This window comes from Pelophylax lessonae (assembly GCF_965119305.1).
Source record: "Pelophylax lessonae genome assembly, chromosome: 5".
NCBI lineage: Eukaryota > Metazoa > Chordata > Amphibia > Anura > Ranidae > Pelophylax > Pelophylax lessonae.
Window position 1 is genome coordinate 142,608,539 of NC_138772.1, and position 19,823 is coordinate 142,628,361.

Below are 19,823 nucleotides of genomic sequence, written 5' to 3' on the forward strand. Positions count from 1 at the left end.
GTTGCTCCAAGTCGCATCAAGTTGCAACTCAAGTCGCCTGGCAAAGTGGCACGACTTTCAGGTCACGGCACTGTGAACCAAGCCTAAAACCTGGAAGCTGATTTCTTTGCAGAGCTGCACCAAATAATGCATGCTCCAGTTTTGGTAAATCAACCCACAATATCTATATCTTTAAAATGGAGCTCCAGGCAAACAACCTCTTATTGAAACCCCTGTTTGTCTATGTCCGAACTACAGTCTGGGTTATGATGCAATCAAGATATGTAACATTCAGCCTTCTAGCACAAGGCAGTGACAGCGACCTGTAGTGAATGGTAATGCTAAGACTGCTACACAACAAGTTTTCTTGGGCATTTGTGTTGTCCCTCCAATTCAAATTTTGAGTTGAAGGGTAAGGATAATTATAATTAGTTGCATAAAATTACTTATTATATGGTATTTGAGCTCATTCAAAATAATTAAGAAGAATCCTTTATCAGTATCATCATTTCCTGCGGCTTGGCTCGTTCCTCCTCTATGGTGTGACACATGCTTTAGTGGTTGACTCTATCTCTCCCTTTACCCAAGGGCATTATCCATCTACAGCTTCCTCCGTATATGGGATAAAGTTCAGTTTATTGAGGTATGCCTCTATTCTTAGCTTATGTATGGATTTTACCATGACTACTATACATAATGATTGTTATCCATTATATATATTATTATATATATTGTGTGTTTATGTTTCTTGATATTTTCACAATGTTTCTTATTACATATAGAATGTTCACTTGTGAAAGATGTTCGTCAGTCTCCTGATGAAGTCATTACAAGATGGTGAAACATGTTGAGCAGACATAATCAAGTGCTTTCTTCTTGCTTTTATATATTTTAAAAGTATACATGTTTGTACTATTGCCTTTAATAAAATTATATTTGAAAAAAACTTTTTTATAAAAAATGATTTTTTTTTCCTCCATCATTCAATAAATAAATAACAGCACCTTAAAAGTCCCACTAGCCTATCCAATTGCCTTTGAACATTATCTAGGGATGTGGTGCTTGTGATAAATTCACTCACTAGCAATATAACTTCTATAAAACTGCTACACAACAGTTAGACGAATAATCCAGTGTTGACATTTAAGTCAACACCAACAAGTCTAAAAAAATAGGTTCAGGCTATTTCTTAAAAAATATAGCTACAGTTATATATTTTGGTATCAGACTTTTAACTTACCTTCACTGATGGTTGTGAAATCAACATATCGATATTCATAGGACACATCAATCTTGGTTTCAACATGTGGCCGTTTCAGTGTAGAATATATATTTCCTGGCCTTTTCTCATCAAACTTATCAAACTTATTTAGTCCACAGCCCATTGTAGCAGGTGCTGGAAAGATAAAAAAAAAGATAAGTAGAATATTATTATTTCATTGTCAGCATGGATTCTATTTTTTTTTTCTTTTATTTAAGCCCTTATTCACACACAAGCTTTTTGTAGTTTGAGGCTTAAAGCTCCAAAACACTCAACAAGCCAAATCACATGATTGTAAATTGTCCCTACTAACATTTATGCATTCAGAACGTTGTAGTTCAATGTCTGAGGGTATAAAGGTACTTAAGATACTTTTGAAGCAGAATTGGGCATTTTTGGCCCCACTGACTTCAACAAAATGCAAAAAATGTGTTACATGTCTTTTTCAGGTGCTTCTAAAGAGTCTATAGGGCCAAAACCTAAGATCCTGCCCCAAGAAAGCTCCTGTATTGCACTTCCAATCTAAAAACAACCAAAACAAGTACAAAAGAAAGCTTCAAAATTATCCAAAGCACTCTAGTGTGAATGGGGGCAAGTCGTTTTTGCTGAACATTAGGTCCTATTCATGATATTGCATTATAAAAGCTGACCCATGGACCTCCACGTTGCTGCATACAGTGCCTTATACCCCTTGAAATTTTACACATTTGGTCAAGTTACAACCAAAAACAAACCTGTATTTTATTGGGATTTTGTGTGCTAAACCAACACAAAGTGACACATCATTGTGAAGTGGAAGGAAATTGATGAATGGTTTTCAAAATGTTTTACAAATAAATATCTGAAAAGTGTGGCCTACATTTCTATTCAGCCCCCTTTACTCTGATACCCCTAGCTAAAATCTTATGGAACCAATTGCCTTCAGAAGTCACCTACTTAGTAAATATAGTCCATCTGTAAATTATTCTCAGTATAAATACAGATGTTCTATGAAGCCCTCAGAGGCTTATTAGAGAACCTTAGTGAACAAACAGCATCATGAAGGCCAAGGAACACACCAGACAGGTTAGGGATAACGTTGTGGAGAGGTTTAAAGCAGTGTCAGGTTATAAAAAAATATCTCAAGCTTTGAACATCTCACGGGTCACTGTTCAATCCATCATCCGAAAATGGAAAGAGTATGGCACAACTGCAAACCTAAAAAGACATGGCCGTCCACCTAAACTGACTGTATGAATACTAAACTTTATGAATACTTTTTCAAGGCACTGTACCTTCCACTACAACTAAAGCAGCTATGCCAAATCAGGGTGATTTACTAAAAAAAAAACTTGGTAAACTAGTTGCATGCACTCTTTTTCTAAGCACACCTTGCACCATAGATGTCTCCCCAAGAACAACGGGGAAAGAAGTATTTGCCCACTCTTGCTACCCCATTTCAGTTCTGACACTCAACACCATACAGCTTTTCAGTGGCACAAAATTTATATTTTTGCTTCTTTACTTTGCTCTATTCTGATTCTGTATGTTTTACAGAATCAGTAGCTGCAGTATACTTTGCAAGCAATAGAGTTCTGCTGTCAGATTACAGTGCGAGAAAGATTCCTCTATCCACCTCGCTTATGTGGATGGAGGATTTTGCTCGATGAAAAAAAAATAAAAAAGATAGAAGTGTAATCTCTGACCACCTTTAGTAAGTGGGGTGCCTTCTAGTTAGATGTTGCCCCTTGTAGTATCAGCAGGGCTGGACAGTTTTCTCTAGAGGAAGATGGCAGTGGGGTCTGGACAGCTCTTTCTGTGTTGGTATGACATTATCACCATGCCAAGTTATCAACTTCATATCATCTTCCAAAAATACCACCCTCCATCTTCCTTTATTGCACATGTTTTGGCTAGGCCAAACACTAGTGATACAGTAAAGAGTACCAGAACGTGAAACTGTACACAGGTACGCAAACATATATTTCTATTTTGGGCAGCATGTCTACTGCCTATTTTAGTAATTCTTTGTTATATTTTAACAGATGTGAAAACCAGCTATGGATGACCTCTATGGGAGGGCACCCTATGTAATTTCACAGGCTGCCACCCTAATGGGACATTTATGGGCACATCCATCTGATTGCTCTGAAATAAATTTGCATTCTGCAATCTGTTAGTGTCGTAGAATGTCATAGGTCTTGCATTGGATGCCTTTAAGATGCATAACATGGAGCCTGAAGCTCAGTAATGACTTTGCTGTATCACACTGCAGATGAAAGGCACAGTGTGGTATCTGTAAAAAGACTTTGCCAAAGGTCCCTGTCATTTCCCAGTGTTATTTTTTCTGAAAAAAGTTTTACACCGCATTTTCTGCACATATGTAGTCAGTAGAAAAGTTTCTGCTGCACCTGGTAAAGCATTTATCTCCTCTTAGAAGGGGAAGCTTCAATTAATGCTGAAGTAAATAAATAAAACTTGAGTTTTGGACAGTCTCCCAAGTTCCTCTGATACTTTTGTTTAACATACCATATTATGCATCAGGGGCATTCCATTACTAAATGATAGGTAGTTTAGGAAACCAAACTTCCATGATTTTTTTATATAGTAAGGCAGGTGAAAGCCACACCTAAACTGAGTAGCACAACCCGTAGACCTGAATCCAGTTACACTTCTTTTCAATGTCATTCAATGTCATTATCCTAAAGCTGGCCATACAGTAGTAGAATTTTGTTTAAAACATTTTTTTTAAACAGGTTAATTCTATTTTACAGTCATTAGTGGGGGGTCAAAAGTTTTCAATGGCAATGAGAAAGTTTGAAGAAGCAGGATGGAAAATGTTTCTTAAAGAGTTTGTTACCCTAAATAAAAAAAAAAACAGATCATGTTCCCATAAAGCATGTTATACAGCACAGTGCTCGTGCTGTGTCATTTTGCCCCCTGTAACACCTAAAAAAAACCTGGCTGATCCTGCCAGTTTCTACTTTTCCCCCTGTACACTGACCACAGTATATCATGGCTGCTGAGCCCTGACACCGTGGTCAGTGTACGTGCCTCCGTCATCCGCAGCCCTGCACTGTCCTCCTCTCTGCTCCTCTCCCCCTCCCTTCCCTGCCTGTCTTCTTGTCAGTGCCCACCCCCTCCCCTCCTGCTGCTCTCATTTTTATTTAAAATCATTGCCATCCCCTCTGTAATATAAGAATTACTGCCCCTGTGTCTGTGTTATAGAAACAAATTGCAATCTGTACCTAAATCCGAGCGGCTCCCGGCAATCACATGACCGCTTGGCTCTCTCTTTCCTCTCTTTCCCTCCTCCCTGGGTGACGTCAGCGGCAGAGCTTGGCCCTGCCGGCTGGAACTGTCAGGCGGGTAGAGGAGAGAGCTGAGTGGTCAGCTGATCGCCAGGGGCCGCTCTAATATAGGTACAGATCGCAAATTGTTTCTACAACACAGACACAGGGACACTTATTTTTATATTACAGAGGGAATTAGATTACTTTATATAAGTGGCAACCACTTTAAAGGAACGCATTTTTAACACTGTATGTGGATTCCATTCAGAAAATGTAATTAATTTCTAAAGCAAATGTTAGAATAAAATAAGATATTCTTTTGACAACATGCATTCTATGCATGAAGGTAAAAAAAACCTTCTGTGTGCACCAGCACCCCTAAGACTTACCCGAGCCCCCTCTCGATTCAGCAATGTCCTTGAGAGCCTTGCCTCTCCGAGGACTCACATTCGTGATTGGTATTTTGCAGCAGCAGGAGCCAATGCCTCCTGCTGTTGTTAATCACAGCCAGTGAGCCAATCAGGATACGGAGGGGTCAGGGCCAAACCATGGCTCTGTGTGTAAATGGACACACAGAGCAGCAGCTCAGGTGCCCCCATAGCAAGCTGCTGCTGTGGAAGCACCCAATGGGAGGGTGGAGCCAGGAGTGCCAGTGGGGGACCAGAGTAGAGGAGGATCCAGGCCACTCTGTGCAAAACCACTGGACACAGCAGGTAGGTATAACATGTTTATTATTTTAATGAAAAAATAAAACTTCACAAAAACTTTAATAGAGAAATGGCAATGTCCGCTACTAGACAAGTCGTTTGTTAAATAAGGCTGCCTGTATTATTATAGCTTCAAATGAAAATCTGAACACATTTAATAGTCGATCATGCTGAAATTCGAAATCCCTAAAGGTCCACAAACTTTCTCTCGCAACTGTAGTTGCTTTGTCCAAGTATGATGTATATAATGTAATGAATCAGACTAAAACTTCCTTGGAAACTACAGTCAAATGTTGTCACTTCTTAAATTCATTACTCTTAAAGAAAAAGAAAAAAACAGAAAAACAAATCCACAATGGTATAGTTATAGAATGCTGCAGCCAATATGAATTTACAGTCAGCAACTACTGAACCACACCTAAAAGATTCCAGAGCTGGAAGTGTGACTAAAAGTGTTATGAAAATTAAATAAAAATGTTTCAAATGCATAAATCAGAACAAAGTGAAAGCGACGTTGGATAAACTGTATATTTGCGCTGAATTTAGTAAAAACTGGTGAACCACAACAGTCAAATGACACTCCATCTAATTATAAACAGCGTTGGATTTGTATGTGAATAATTACAATGCTCAGAGTTTCAAGTGTTCTGATTTCTTCTTTTCCACCTACGTGCAGTGCGCATACAAACAAAAGCACTTCTTTCCTCTCCAACCAATATAGACTTTTATTTTAAGCTGAACTCCAGTCATCTCCGCGCCCCACTTATCCAGATAACAAGGTTTAATAGCTTGCAAAGTCAAGGAAAAGGGGGGGGGGGGTGTAAATTAGAAATATTTATCTTGCTTCTCAGTTCCCATAGGCATCCACCCCACCTATTAAAGGAAAACTCCAGTCAAAAATGAATATTTTCCTATTAATAGTATGTTTAATATCTATATCTTTAAAATTATTCATTTTCTGGCTAGCTGCTTGTGTAGCTTAGAAAGTCTTATATAAGCTAGACAATCAGCTTCTTCTTGTTCTTCACCGACAACGCTATCTGAATTTGCTAAGCTGTCTTTCACTTCCTGAAAAGGTTGTCAGTCTGTCTTAGTTAGGCATGCCTAGACCTGCCCAGCCCCACCCCCATCCCTCCTATCCTTCACAGAACATGATCTCCTGTCTTCATAGCCTAGTTTAGGCTAGCAGCTTCTCCTGAGAGAGAGAGAGAGGGAGGAGGAGGGGGAGGGGTCACATGACCGGTGCTATATATGAAAGAAATAAGATACAAAGGAACATTTTTGAAAATTTAAAAATATACAGATACATTTCTATTGCTCATTACATGTGAGTAATGAGTTTTAGGCTCCATTTCCACTAATGCGGTTGCTTGTCATGCGACTTTAGACACAAAGTTGCATGGTAAGTCACAACCCATTGATTTAAATGTCAGCCATTCCCGACTTTGAAAAGGTACCTGCACTACTTTAATTCAACTTTTGATGCAACTTTGATCCAGAGAGTGTAAAGTTGGATCAAAGCTGTACTCAAAGTCACACTCTAAATTGCACAACTTAAGAGTCGCACTAGTGGAAATGATGCGACTGAGTGCAGCTTTGATCCAACTTTAGACTCTCTGGATCAAAGTCTCACCAAATGTTGCATCAAAGTAGGGCAGGTACCTTTTAAAAACCGCTGATTTTCAAATTCACAAATATTAGAATGGGTGCCATTAATTAATGGGCTGTGACTTGTCATGCGACTTTATGTGTCCAAAGTCTCACGACAAGTAGACTTATTGTGGTTGCCTGTACTATGATCATTGTAGACTGTGCGCTGAGACCCCCAGAGCACTTTCAGCTACACTGAAAGTTCCTCCCCCCCCCCCCATGTCCAGCTTCCTTCCCCTATGGTAGTCTTCATTCAAAGCCCAGCACAGCTATACTGTATATGTACACTGACCCCCCCCCCCCTCCGGTGTCCTGTGTGAATGGCTCTTCTTAATTTTCTCATTGCTTAGGATGTACAATGCATCCTTATTGATGAGAGAACATTGGACGGGAACCTATGATCAGCTCCTCCCATTCTGTATACGCCCACTGGCTACACAGGAACAGTGTCCCTCCCTGGAAGTGATGTCACTAGCGTTCAGTAACCACACCCACTTGCTGCTTCTGGACTCAGCAGGAAGAGGAACCGAAGTCATGTGACAGCACTGAAAACTGCAAAATACAAGTCGAAAAACTTGTTTTTTTTTTCCATTTTGACACATAAGGTGGAACTCTGCTCACATTAATGATTGCAGGGGAGAATTTAAGGTATTAGGCTGTATTTCCGTTTTAAGAACCTACTTTTTGCTACTTAACTGGTTGCAGCATCTCTGCAATTCTGCATTGTATGGGAGGATGTTGAGGGCTATCCCACATATTAGGGGTGGATAGGAAGTGGATAGGAAGTGAGAGAAGCGAGTAAAATACAAGTATTCCTCTACTTGCCTAGAATTCAACCAAAATTATTTTACTTTTTTTTTTTAGGGCAGGATTTGCACCTTTGACAGATTTCTATTGTTGTCTGGGTCCCCCCTGGTCAGATTTCCTCTCATTAGGTAGATTTTCCTCTCAAAAAGAACATAGATATCAATAAAAGAATAGTCCAAGTTCTCTAAATCTATACCTTTATTGTTTTATGTAAATGTTAATATTTTATTAGATGATTTCTGCATGTGCCGCCACTCTAAAACACCCCATTATACTCCTTGGTCCTGTGGTCTAGCCACGTGCCAAAGCCCAGGAGCCTGCTCTCGCTCCCCTCAAGCTCGAGGAAAAAGAGCCACACACCAATGACGGCTTGAAATTCTAGTAAACTTTATTGAGCAAACAAATCAACTTACAACACACACTGCAGATCTCTCACCTTAGGCTATGCGCTGACGCATTTCACCTATGATAGGGTTTAACTATAGATATAGTTAGGCCCTGTCATGGGTGAAATGCGTTCAAGGTGTGGCCTCAGGTGGGAGGTCGGCTGTGTGTGCTTTGTATTGTTGTGCTTGCTCATTAAAGGTAACGGGACTTTCAAGATGTCATTGGTGTGCAATCTTTTTCCTAGAGTGTTGCTTTCTTTTCTCTTTGAATCATAGCAAAAAATGAAGGAGGATAAAGGGAACTCTGCTTCCCCTAAAATCTGGTAGTCATAGACTTTGATCTTTGCTGACTTTTAACAAATCTAGGCCTTTATATACTTGGTAAACAAGTAAGATGTGTTTTTTTAATTAAAAAAAAATGAACATCTTTAAAAAAAAAGCATAAACCAGTTCAAATGATTTCCTCAGAAGCATGAAGGACAAGAGATAAAGCCTACATGACGGTCAGAAAGTGTGGCAAATTTCCTTTTCGCCTTCTGAAGTAAATGTATAGGGCTTGGGAAAAATTATCATTATCACTGTTTAGTTATGAGATTTATATTATCATAACCGTAACATTTAGCATTTTTTACACACATTAGCTTATTTAACCACTTCCGGACCGCCCGCCTCAGTTTTACGTCAGTACTTTGACGTTAAATACCAGGGTTATGGAAGCAGATAGCTGCCATAACCCCAGTATTTTCTTTCAGGGCCGGCGGTTCTCTTTGACATAAAAGTGGTCCCAGCGGCGGATTTGCCGCTTCCCGGTTGTTTTCTCCGTTTTCTCCGTTTACCGGAGCCATGGTAACGGTGAAAATGATCAGGTCCGTCCATGTCCCAGGCAGGAAGTCGAGTGAGGACAAGATGGCCCCAACTCGACTCTACGGTCTTGGAGGACCAGAGCGACGTCATACGTTGCTTCCTCCCAACGGCCTAAAAGGGCCCATTTTTTGTCATATCATGCTGAAAAACAATGCCATTTTGTTTTTTTGCTTTTAAGGGTAGATGTGAGACCTGAGGTCTTTTTGACCCCAGATCTCACATTAAAGAGGACCTGTCCTGTTTATTTCTATTACAAGGGATGTTTACATTCCTTGAAATAGGAATAAAAGTGATCAAAAATTGTTGACAGTGTAAAAATAAAAGGTAATATATATATAAGAAAACAAAATTTAAAGTGCCCCGTCCCTCCGAGCTCGCGCGCAGAAGCGAACGCAGAAGCAAGTCGCGCCCACATATGTAAATAGTGTTCAAACTACACACATGATCATTAGAGCAAGAGCAATAATTCTAGCCCTAGACCTTCTCTGTAATGGAATGAATTAGAATGCAGACTGCGAGCCAGGCCTTCTCATCTACATCAGTGCCTGACCTCACAAATGTGCTTCTGGAAGAATCGTCAAACATTCCCATAGACACACTCCTAAACCTTGTGGACAGCCTTCCCAGGAGAGTTGAAGCTGTTATAGCTGCGAAGTGTGGGCCAACTTAATATTGAACCCTACGGACTAAGACTGGGATGCCATTAAAGTTTGTGTGCGTGTAAAGGCAGGTGTCCTAATACTTTTGATAATATAGACAATATAATTATTTTTTCATGTGGTGTGACATCGGCTGAGTTCACTATTCAATAAGCCTGGGCAATTTAGTGGAGCATTTGTCCTTGAAGTTGGACGACCCTCTGGAAGCCTTGGATGTGCCAATTTATACCCGTATTAATACACAGTTCTGCACAGGATATCATGCTGAAATTGCCGGGTTGATATCACAGGTCACAATCTAACATACATCTGGTAAACAGTTTGTAGTATTGGGGTCACGATCCTTCTGTGTGAAATCGACCCTCCTCTCATCACAAATATAATTTCTGCTGACAATATATGTTTTTCTTGGTAAGCAGCTAGTGGTTCTTGGTGAAGGCACTGCTTCTTTAACTATCTTCTGTACACATACACCTTATTTCGCGCAAAATATTTAAAATCTGGTAAGCAGATTGCACTACAGGTGGCGGTTTTTGCACTTGGTGTGGTTTTTACCATTAAGAATTTTTTATACACCGTATAGTATATATCAGTTTTACGCTATGGAACCCTTTATCGTTTATTTTCCATGTGCACGGTCATATGTTTGCTGAACCATCTTGAGCTACGAGATCCGAACTACAGTGGAATTTGATTATAGGATACCCCTCCGGAGTCTGTGGGTTTATACCGTCCTATTGGGCGTATTATCTGAAGCATTCTGGTAAGGAGTTTGCACGTCCAGTAGATGATCATCTTCACTCAGTGGATTCACGTTGTTGTTTAAATATCATATGGAGCTTTTCCACTGCATGGAACCAAACGGTTCGGCTCGCTTTTGTGCTTTTCCACTGCTGATACTGCATGGTACGGTGTAGGAACGGTTCGGTGCGGTGCGGTGCGGTGGCGCTTTTCCACTGCATGGAACCGAACGGTACGGCTCTCAAAAACAGTACCACCTCCATTGTGGTTCCAAGAGGTACAATACCCGGTACCATATCCCACAATCCTTTGCATGCAGTCACTACTAGCCACTGATTGGTCAGAGAATCGTTGTTATCCCACCCACATCCCACCCACTTAATTTTAGTACTACTTTAGTGGAAAAGCAAACCATACCGTACCGAACCGTTCCAACACCGTACCATGCGGTACCAGCAGTGGAAAAGCAAACCGGGCCAAGCAGGGCCAAGCAGGGCCGAGTAGAGCCGAGCCGGTACTTGCAGTGGAAAAGTGCCAATAGAGACTTTAGGACTTTTGGGACTCTTTTTCATTATACTCATATTTTGTGTGTTATAGCACGGATTCATCATTTAGCGTGGCTTATATATATATATATATATATATATATATATTTTCTGTTTGAGTGTTTGTCACACTTTAAGCTGCTGCTCATTAGTTGATTAGCTTAGCGTGGTTATTTATCCCATTCACAATATAGCAAGGCCCGAAGCGAAAGAAAAAAAAAAAAAAAAAATAGCGCAGGGCAGACATGACCATGTGAAGAGGGGAGACAGGGCAGGTGTGAGTTAAATTAAATTGTTTTGAGTTGGGGGGTATTCAGGGATTGGTGTATCAGGTTTGGGAGGGGTTGAGGTACAGTTAGGAGGGGTGGCCCCTCAGATTGGAGGTCAGTGGAAGTTCAACGGACGAAGGAAGAAGAAGCTTGGTCACCCACCTTTTTCACTGCAGAGCATCTCACCTCAGCTTCCCTGGTCTGGGATGGCGGATTTGGACGTTTTGCTGGAGCAAATCAAGGCCGCTGCTGCGGTGAAGGGGACTGAGTGGCTCCGGTCCCAGGTCTCCACGTTGATGGGGGTTCAGGACTCTGCACAGGATTCGGAGGGGCTTGCGGTCCCGCGGGCTCGGCGGTCACGGCCGCCGGAGCGTTTTTCACCGGACCCTTCCCCTCGAGCTCAGCGTCATCCTAGGAGCCCCGACAGGGACCCTTCAGGGCCGCCGGCTAAGCGTACTCCTGCTGCGGCCGTGCGCGCCTCTGGGAGGAATCCTCTGCATGGACGGAGCTCTGGGGGTAGTGGGGGGAGGCGGCCTTCGGTCTCTCCCCGTCCCTCTCGCCGGGGTGCTGCTGGACTGGCGGGCTCCCCTACTGGCGATGCTCCGGTCGGAGGGGTGCCTCGGCGTGGGAGCGGCTTCATGGCGGCCGGTGGCAGCAGTGATCGGCGGGACTCGGAGTCGGCCTCGGCTGGGCGCAGAGAGATGACGCGGCGGGGCAAGTCACGTGGCCGGGTCATCGGAAGTTCGGCTGGTTCACAGAGGTCTCCGTCGGGCGGAGCTGGAGTACGGGGGCGTGGGCGCCTGTCGCTCGGCTCTGCAGATGGCGGGAGTGCGACACCTGGTGGACGGATGTCGGCGGTGCCCGGGGACGATCGTTCGGAAGGCGAGGTGTCCGGATCGGATGTGGAAGAGGATGTCGGTGGTCGGTCGGCGACGAGGGAGGCTGGATCGGCGGCTGGGGGCGCCCCCCCTGGGCAGACAGGTGAGGTCACGATTCCTTCTCTGGCTTTGTCTGATTTGCGGGGCTTGTTTGATGTGGGGGGTGGGAGTGCTGGAGGGGCTCGGGGGGTGGGGGTGTCCCGGCCAGTGGGGGCGGGGACCCCGGAAGGGGGTGATGATGGGGGTTTGAGGGGCTTCCTCCTGGGTCTACGGGACCTCTTGGGGCGTTTGCCCCCGGGGGACGGGGGCCGCTTGTCTCCAACGGCGGCTTGGGTGCCTCCGGCGGGGGGCTCGGGCGCGGAGCCGGGGGGGGCCCCGGGGCTGGCGGGGCCGTCTTCCACGGGGCTAGTTGCGGGGGGGGCTGGGGCCCCTCCCCAGGTTGTTGGTGCGCCGGCAGTGGTGGCAGTGACGGCCGGGGCGGCGGGGGACAAGACCGGGACGGCGAAGGAGGGGAAGGCGGACGCTGTTCGCCTGGACGATTCAGCGAAAGGTGAGGTATATGTTTGTTTTGAGGGCCCATTGGGGGCACATTTGAAGCAGGAAGTCCGGGAGAAGATCTGGAAGGGTGAGTACGTGGAAATCTTCACGCTGTTGCCCCTCGAGAAGTTTCACCTGGACAGGGTTAAACCGGAGGAGCGCAAGAAGGAGGACGAGGAGGCGCGACGCTATCGGCTTATCCCTCGGACCTTCGCCAATTGGCTGCAGGCCTTTGCCATTCTGGCGGGCGTCATAGGGGAAAAGGCGCCGGAAAACTGCTCGGCCCTGTTCTGCTACATGGACGCTGTAGGGGAAGCCTATCGGGTTTACGGGGGGTCGGCCTGGCTGCGGTACGACGAACAGTTCCGGCAGCGGAAGGCGGTTAGGCCGTCCTTGCGGTGGGACCACAAGGACATCAGCCTGTGGATGCGGCTCATGTCGTCTGCGAAGGCTCCGAATCAGTTTTTTCCAGGGGGGGCCGGTGGTTCTGCGACCCCGGGACAGCCGGCCGCAAAGAGGAGGGGTTTCTGCTGGCAATTTAATGAGGGTTCCTGTAAGTTCGGTGGCACATGTCGCTTCAAACATGAATGCTCCGGTTGCGGAGGTTCCCATTCCTTGGCTCGGTGTTTTAAGTCCGGAAAAGGGCGGTCCGGAGAGCCTTCGCACAAAGGGGACGACGCCGGTGAGGGTGGAAAGGCTGCGGCCTTTTCTAGATAGGTACCCCGATAGGGCGGCTGCCCGACTTCTGGGGGAGGGTTTTGCGGTGGGTTTTCGTATCCCTTGCTCTTTGGCCTCGGTGCCGCCGGTGGCGAGGAATTTGCGTTCGGCATTGCGCCACCCTTTGGTGGTGTCGGATAAGTTGCACAAGGAAGTGGCTCTCGGTCGCATGGCGGGCCCGTTTTCGGAGGTGCCGGTGCGTGACTTGGTGGTTTCGCCGTTGGGGGTGGTTCCCAAGAAGGAACCCAACAAGTTTCGCCTCATTCACCACCTCTCCTTCCCAAAGGGTGGGTCTGTGAATGACGCCATCGACCCGGATGCCTGTACGGTGTCTTACATTTCCTTTGACGCCGCGGTGGCCTGGGTGCGACATTATGGGCGGGGGGCCTTGATGGCCAAATCGGACATTGAGGCGGCGTTCAGGTTGCTCCCGGTTCACCCGGACAGTTTTCGATTGCTGGGCTGCCGGTGGCAAGGGGCGTATTATGTGGATCGCTGCCTTCCTATGGGCTGCTCCATATCGTGCGCGCTGTTTGAGACCTTCAGTTCCTTTGTGGAGTGGGTGGTTCGGGAGGTTTCCGGTGTGAATTCGGTGATCCACTATTTGGACGACTTTCTGTGTGTGGGCCCGCCCTCTTCCAACGGGTGCGCGATCCTGCTTGCCACGTTGCAGCATGTGGCCGGGAGCTTCGGCATTCCGTTGGCCCCCGACAAGACGGAAGGCCCGACCACGGTGCTCAGCTTCCTGGGCATTGTCGTGGATTCGGAGGCCATGGAGTGTCGCCTACCGGAGGATAAATTGGGGGCTTTGAGAGCTGAAATTGAAGGGGTGCTGGGTTTGCGCAAGATTCAGTTGCGCAGCTTGCAGTCGTTGCTGGGTAAATTGAATTTTGCCTGCCGCATTATGCCCATGGGCCGGGTTTTCTGCCGACGGCTGTCGGCGGCGACTTCGGGGGTGAAGTTGCCCACTCACTTCGTCAGGCTCAACAGGGAACACAGGGATGACTTGCGTCTGTGGCACGGTTTTTTGGCCACATACAATGGTAGATCCTTGTGGATGGCCGGGCCGATCAGCAACTTTGATTTGGAACTGTTTACCGATGCTGCTGGTTCAGCGGGGTACGGGGCTTTTCACCGGGGGGCGTGGAGCGCCGCCCCTTGGCCGGGGGCATGGCAGGCAGCGGGGCTGGTCAGCAACTTGGTGTTGCTGGAACTGTTCCCGGTGGTGGTGGCCCTGGAGATTTGGGGGGCGGAGTTCAGGAACCTGAAGGTTCGCCTCCATTGCGACAATCTCGGGGTGGTTCAGGTGATCAACCGCGCGTCGGCTTCGTCTCAGCCGGTGGTGCGCCTCCTCAGGTATTTGGTTTTGCGGTGTCTACGGTTGAATGTTTTCCTGTACGCTGTGCACATTCCGGGGGTTAAGAATGATATTGCTGACGCGCTGTCTCGTTTTCAGTGGGACAGGTTCCGGGAGTTGGCACCGGCAGCGGAGCAACGCGGAGTCACGTGTCCGGAGTGGCTATGGGGGATTGCCTTGGGGTCCTCGCTGGATGGATCAGGAAGTCGGTGAGCGAGTCCACGTGGTCGGCTTATTGCAAGGTATGGTTGGAGTGGCTGGAGGTGTTGCGGGTGGCATCGGTGGATCCTCTGGGTCCGGAGGTCAGGTGGGTGTTACTTTCTTTTGTCTCTGATCATTTTGAGAGGGGCGCGTCGGCTTCCGCTGTGGCTCGCAAGTTGTCCGGCTTGGCCTTTCTGTTTAAATTTCTGGGTTGTCAGGATTACACGAAGGACTTCGTGGTGAGACAAGCGTTACGGGGCTATTCCAGGGCTTATCGGAGGAGGGACACTAGGCGCCCGGTGTCCTTCGCTCTTTTGCAGGACGTCTGCCGGCAATTGGGGGAGCACTGCGCCTCGAGTTACGAGGTGGTGTTGTTTAAGGCGGCCTTTTCTCTCGCTTTTTTCGGGGCTTTCCGGATTGGGGAATTGGTCAGCTCCTCCCGGACGGTGCCGGGGGGCCTATTGGGTCAGGATGTCTCTGTCGGTCGGGAGGGGGTTACTATCCTCCTTCGACGGTCCAAAACGGACCAGAGTGGCAAGGGGGTCCGTGTCCGGTTGTTCGCGGTGCCGTCTTCACCGCTGTGCCCGGTAGGGGCGGTTCGGGATTACTGGGCAATCCGCCCTTCGCGGCCCGGTTCATTTTTAATGCATGCGGACGGGTCGTCGTTATCCCGTTTTCAATTTGTATCGGTGTTCAGAAGGTGTGTGGGCTCTTTGGGTTTGGATGCCAGTAGGTTTGCATCTCATTCCTTTCGGATCGGGGCGGCCACTGAGGCTGCACGCTGGGGATTGAACGACGATGCGGTCAAACGCATTGGGCGCTGGGAGTCTAGGAGGTTCTTGTTGTACGTTCGTCCACAGCTGTTGGTGTAGGGTATGTAAGGGGGGTGGTTTTTGTCGCTGGGGGGGTGTGGGCCCGGCTGGTTATCTGATTATTGGTTGGTTTTTCTTTTCCTTTTGTCCCCTTTCTTGTAGGTTTGGAACCCTGCCTTGTTTGGATCGTGGGACACTCGTATGTTTTCTGGGGGGCCCGGAGAGCTGATGTGCGTCCTAATGGTAGACAGCTTGGTTTTTCTCGGCACGAGGCTTGTGTCAGGTGGCTGGGGGTGCCGGGGCTTACTTGGGGCAGGGTCCTTCCCGAAGTGCATCGTTTCGCCCGGTTGGACAGGCAGCCAGATGTTTTGGTGCTGCATGCCGGGGGCAACGATTTGGGGGCCAGGTCCGCGCGGGCCTTGATCAGGGACATAAAGTTGGATTTCCTTAGGCTGCGCACGGCTTTTCCGGCGCTGCTTGTAGTTTGGTCGGATATGGTGGCCCGCACGTCCTGGCGCATGGCCAGGTCGGTCGCGCGCCTTAATAAGGCTCGGATTAAGTTGAACAAGGAAGTGGGGCGCTTTGTGTGTCGGAATGGGGGGTTGGTGGTTCGCCACCTGGAGTTGGAAGTGGACACATGGCGGTATCTGCGGGATGATGGAGTCCACCTCAATGCGGTGGGTATAGATTTATGGGCCCTGGGATTACAGGATGGGATCCAGCGAGCCTTGAGGGTTTGGAGGGGCACGCAAGGGTAAGGTGTCACCCTTGGGTGCTGGTGGCGTTTTGTTGGTCTTTGCTGGCGGGGGAGGTGAACAGTTTAGGATAAGGGTATGGTTGGGACTCATCGTTGGTATGGGTCCCTATGGTGCATTCCATTTAATGTCAGTTTAAATGGAATTCAAAATGGTGGCACTGCGGGGAGTGGTTTGTCTCCGAGCCGGTGACGCGGCTGGAGGCCTATCAGGGCACAGGTCCCGCAGTGCAGGATTTGGAATTATTTGGAGGAGCCTCAAAGACCAACAGGCCTAATGACTGATTGTTTTATGTTTGTAAGGAATGTTTTTTCTCCTTATGTTAATTTTAAGGTAAAAGGGTTAATAAAATGGCTGCTGTGGCCAATTAACTCCAAGCACGGTGTGGTCTCAATTATTTAGGTAAAGGGAAAGGTTTATGGCATGGGGGTGGAGCCTTTGGCTTTAAGCAGCCTAAGAGTTTGGGGGTGACATCTATTCTACATTGGTCAAGCAAGGCCCGAAGCGAAAGAAAAAAAAAAAAAAAAAATAGCGCAGGGCAGACATGACCATGTGAAGAGGGGAGACAGGGCAGGTGTGAGTTAAATTAAATTGTTTTGAGTTGGGGGGTATTCAGGGATTGGTGTATCAGGTTTGGGAGGGGTTGAGGTACAGTTAGGAGGGGTGGCCCCTCAGATTGGAGGTCAGTGGAAGTTCAACGGACGAAGGAAGAAGAAGCTTCCCACCCACCCTCCCTAATTTCTGGGACTGTTATGGTTGATTTTGATTCATGTCTTTTGTGCTTTCTGTCCTTTCTGGGGGAATTTTATATTGTCATGGCAGCTGGGCGTTTTGTTGGTCTTTGCTGGCGGGGGAGGTGAACAGTTTAGGATAAGGGTATGGTTGGGACTCATCGTTGGTATGGGTCCCTATGGTGCATTCCATTTAATGTCAGTTTAAATGGAATTCAAAATGGTGGCACTGCGGGGAGTGGTTTGTCTCCGAGCCGGTGACGCGGCTGGAGGCCTATCAGGGCACAGGTCCCGCAGTGCAGGATTTGGAATTATTTGGAGGAGCCTCAAAGACCAACAGGCCTAATGACTGATTGTTTTATGTTTGTAAGGAATGTTTTTTCTCCTTATGTTAATTTTAAGGTAAAAGGGTTAATAAAATGGCTGCTGTGGCCAATTAACTCCAAGCACGGTGTGGTCTCAATTATTTAGGTAAAGGGAAAGGTTTATGGCATGGGGGTGGAGCCTTTGGCTTTAAGCAGCCTAAGAGTTTGGGGGTGACATCTATTCTACATTGGTCAAGTGTTTATGTATGTAAACTGTGAATTTAACTGTATGCCCAGAGTTTCACTTTGATCTTGTCTGTCTTTTAAACTGTATTTATACCCTAACAACAAACTACCCTTATTTGCTCCCGTTCAGTCTGTTAAATATACCATTGATAGTGATTGTCATATCTGTTTGATAAGTGCAAAAGATAATGGTTGGTCGGGACGGAAATCTTGTTAGCTGCTAACTTCCTGTGCGGTTTTCCTGTACTGCATTTATCAACCCCATCAGTAATCAGCCATTTGAAGCTCACTTGTGTGGACTACAGTATACCCCCCCCCCCCCAACTATGGAGATGTGGAGAGGGGGAGGAGTTCTATAGTCCTAACACACTTCATGTCCTAAAGTGACAATGGTGTATCTCCAAAGAGACAATACCATGAGTGAGATGAGTGAGTGTTGCCACCCTAGGAGGGGCAGTATGTTACTGGCAGTGGTTTGATCGCCAGATGAAAAGAAAAAGAAAAAAAATCCTTAAAATAGAAAACGAATGCAGACCCAACATCCAAGCACTAGAAAGCTCCCGAATATTAAATTGTTATTTTCTGAATTTGGAGAGGCTTTCCCTTTAATTTTGGTGCATGAGCTTACTTCATGCATATAAAAAGAACATTTTGCTTTATTATTTGAATCTGAGGTATGCTTTTCCACCAATATTCACACTGGTACATTCGCTGTAAATTAGTACTCCTAATATACTTGCCGCTACTGTTGTATAAACCTAATAGTGTACTATGGTCCATTCATTGTTAGTGCTCCCTCCTCTCCCCTGCAGCAGTCACTGCCTGACACAGGGGAGCCGGACATATGACCGGACCAGAGTGGCCTGAAAATAGGCAAGTATACAGATTTTTCTTCCACGGATAGTTAGTTTTGGTAGTAGAAGGGGGAGGAAGTGTTTTTCGGCATAGTTAGTAATAGCCTGGAATTCTTAACGTCAGATCATCTTAGCAGTGTTAATTTTGGCAGCAAATTTCAATTTAGTTTTAGTCTTAGTCTTAGGACTAAAATGGCATTTTAGTTTTAGTCCTATTTTAGTCTTCTGCAAGTGTTTTAGTTTTAGTCGTATTTAGTCGACTAAAACTCCAGTATATTTTAGTCGACTAAAACGCCCTACATTTTAGTCGACTAAAACTCATTTTAGTCATCTATAATCAAATGAGTGTAGTTCAATTGTAATTTTTAATGCATTATTTAAGCATTTCTCTACAATTTCCAAACTCATTATATACTACTGCTGGTCCTTGAGTGAAAAATCTAATATGTTATTATTTATGCTTTGAGCATGCACCAGTGTTAATTTTTGGCAGCAAATTTCGATTTAGTTTTAGTTATAGTCTTTTGACTAAAATGCCATTTTAGTTTTAGTCGTATTTTAGTCTTAAGACTAAAATGCCATTTTAGTTTTAGTCATATTTTAGTCATCTGAATTGTGTTAGTCGACGAAAACGTTTTAGTCGGTTTTAGTCGACGAAATTAACACTGCATCTTATGTGAACCTTTTTGTGTTTATCAGGATTTCACTGAAATAAACTAAACATCAAAGCAGCCTTCTCCCTTTTTTATAAATTATGAATGCCGTTGATTACAAGCTGCCTGCTGAGGTCAGCTTATGATGACAGAAATAATATACAGTATTACAGCAGCTAGTTGTTCCAGACAGTGTACAGTAATTGAGTTAGGAGATGATGGTTTATAAGATTATGAGATCAGCTCATCAAATGTTCTCTTAATAAAATGCAAGCTTCCTGGTTTCTTATATAACTATAAATGTTGTATTGTATCTTGTGTGAGTATCTTGTTTGATCACCCTAGATGACCAAAGGGAGTTTTGGGTTTGCGTAGTGACAGGAATTCACAGGGGTCTTTTATTTTGTTTATAATAGAATGTCCCCGGATTACGCAATGCTGCTGCTTGTAAAAATTCTAAATTACAATGATAAGATCTTTTTTAATGGCAAGTCATTAGAAAGCTTTAAATAATTTTGCAATATTTTACAATATTGTTAGGTTGGATATTTTAAGGTTCCTTTCACATAGGTGTCACATGGGTGGTGGTAAAAACAGGACATTAAAGCGGAGTTCCGGCCTATTTTGCAACTTTAGT

General features: G+C 45.7%; 1 protein-coding gene across 1 annotated transcript in view; it reads right to left on the reverse strand.

The window, feature by feature from the left end:
- Window positions 1-19,823, reverse strand: part of RFTN1 (raftlin, lipid raft linker 1) — a 488,302-nt gene that overhangs the window by 368,730 nt on the left and 99,749 nt on the right. The window contains exon 2 of the mRNA XM_082259172.1: window positions 1,220-1,375. Coding sequence (XP_082115298.1) covers window positions 1,220-1,364 — 145 coding nt within the window. The 5' untranslated portion in view covers window positions 1,365-1,375. The remainder of the gene's footprint in view (window positions 1-1,219; window positions 1,376-19,823) is intronic.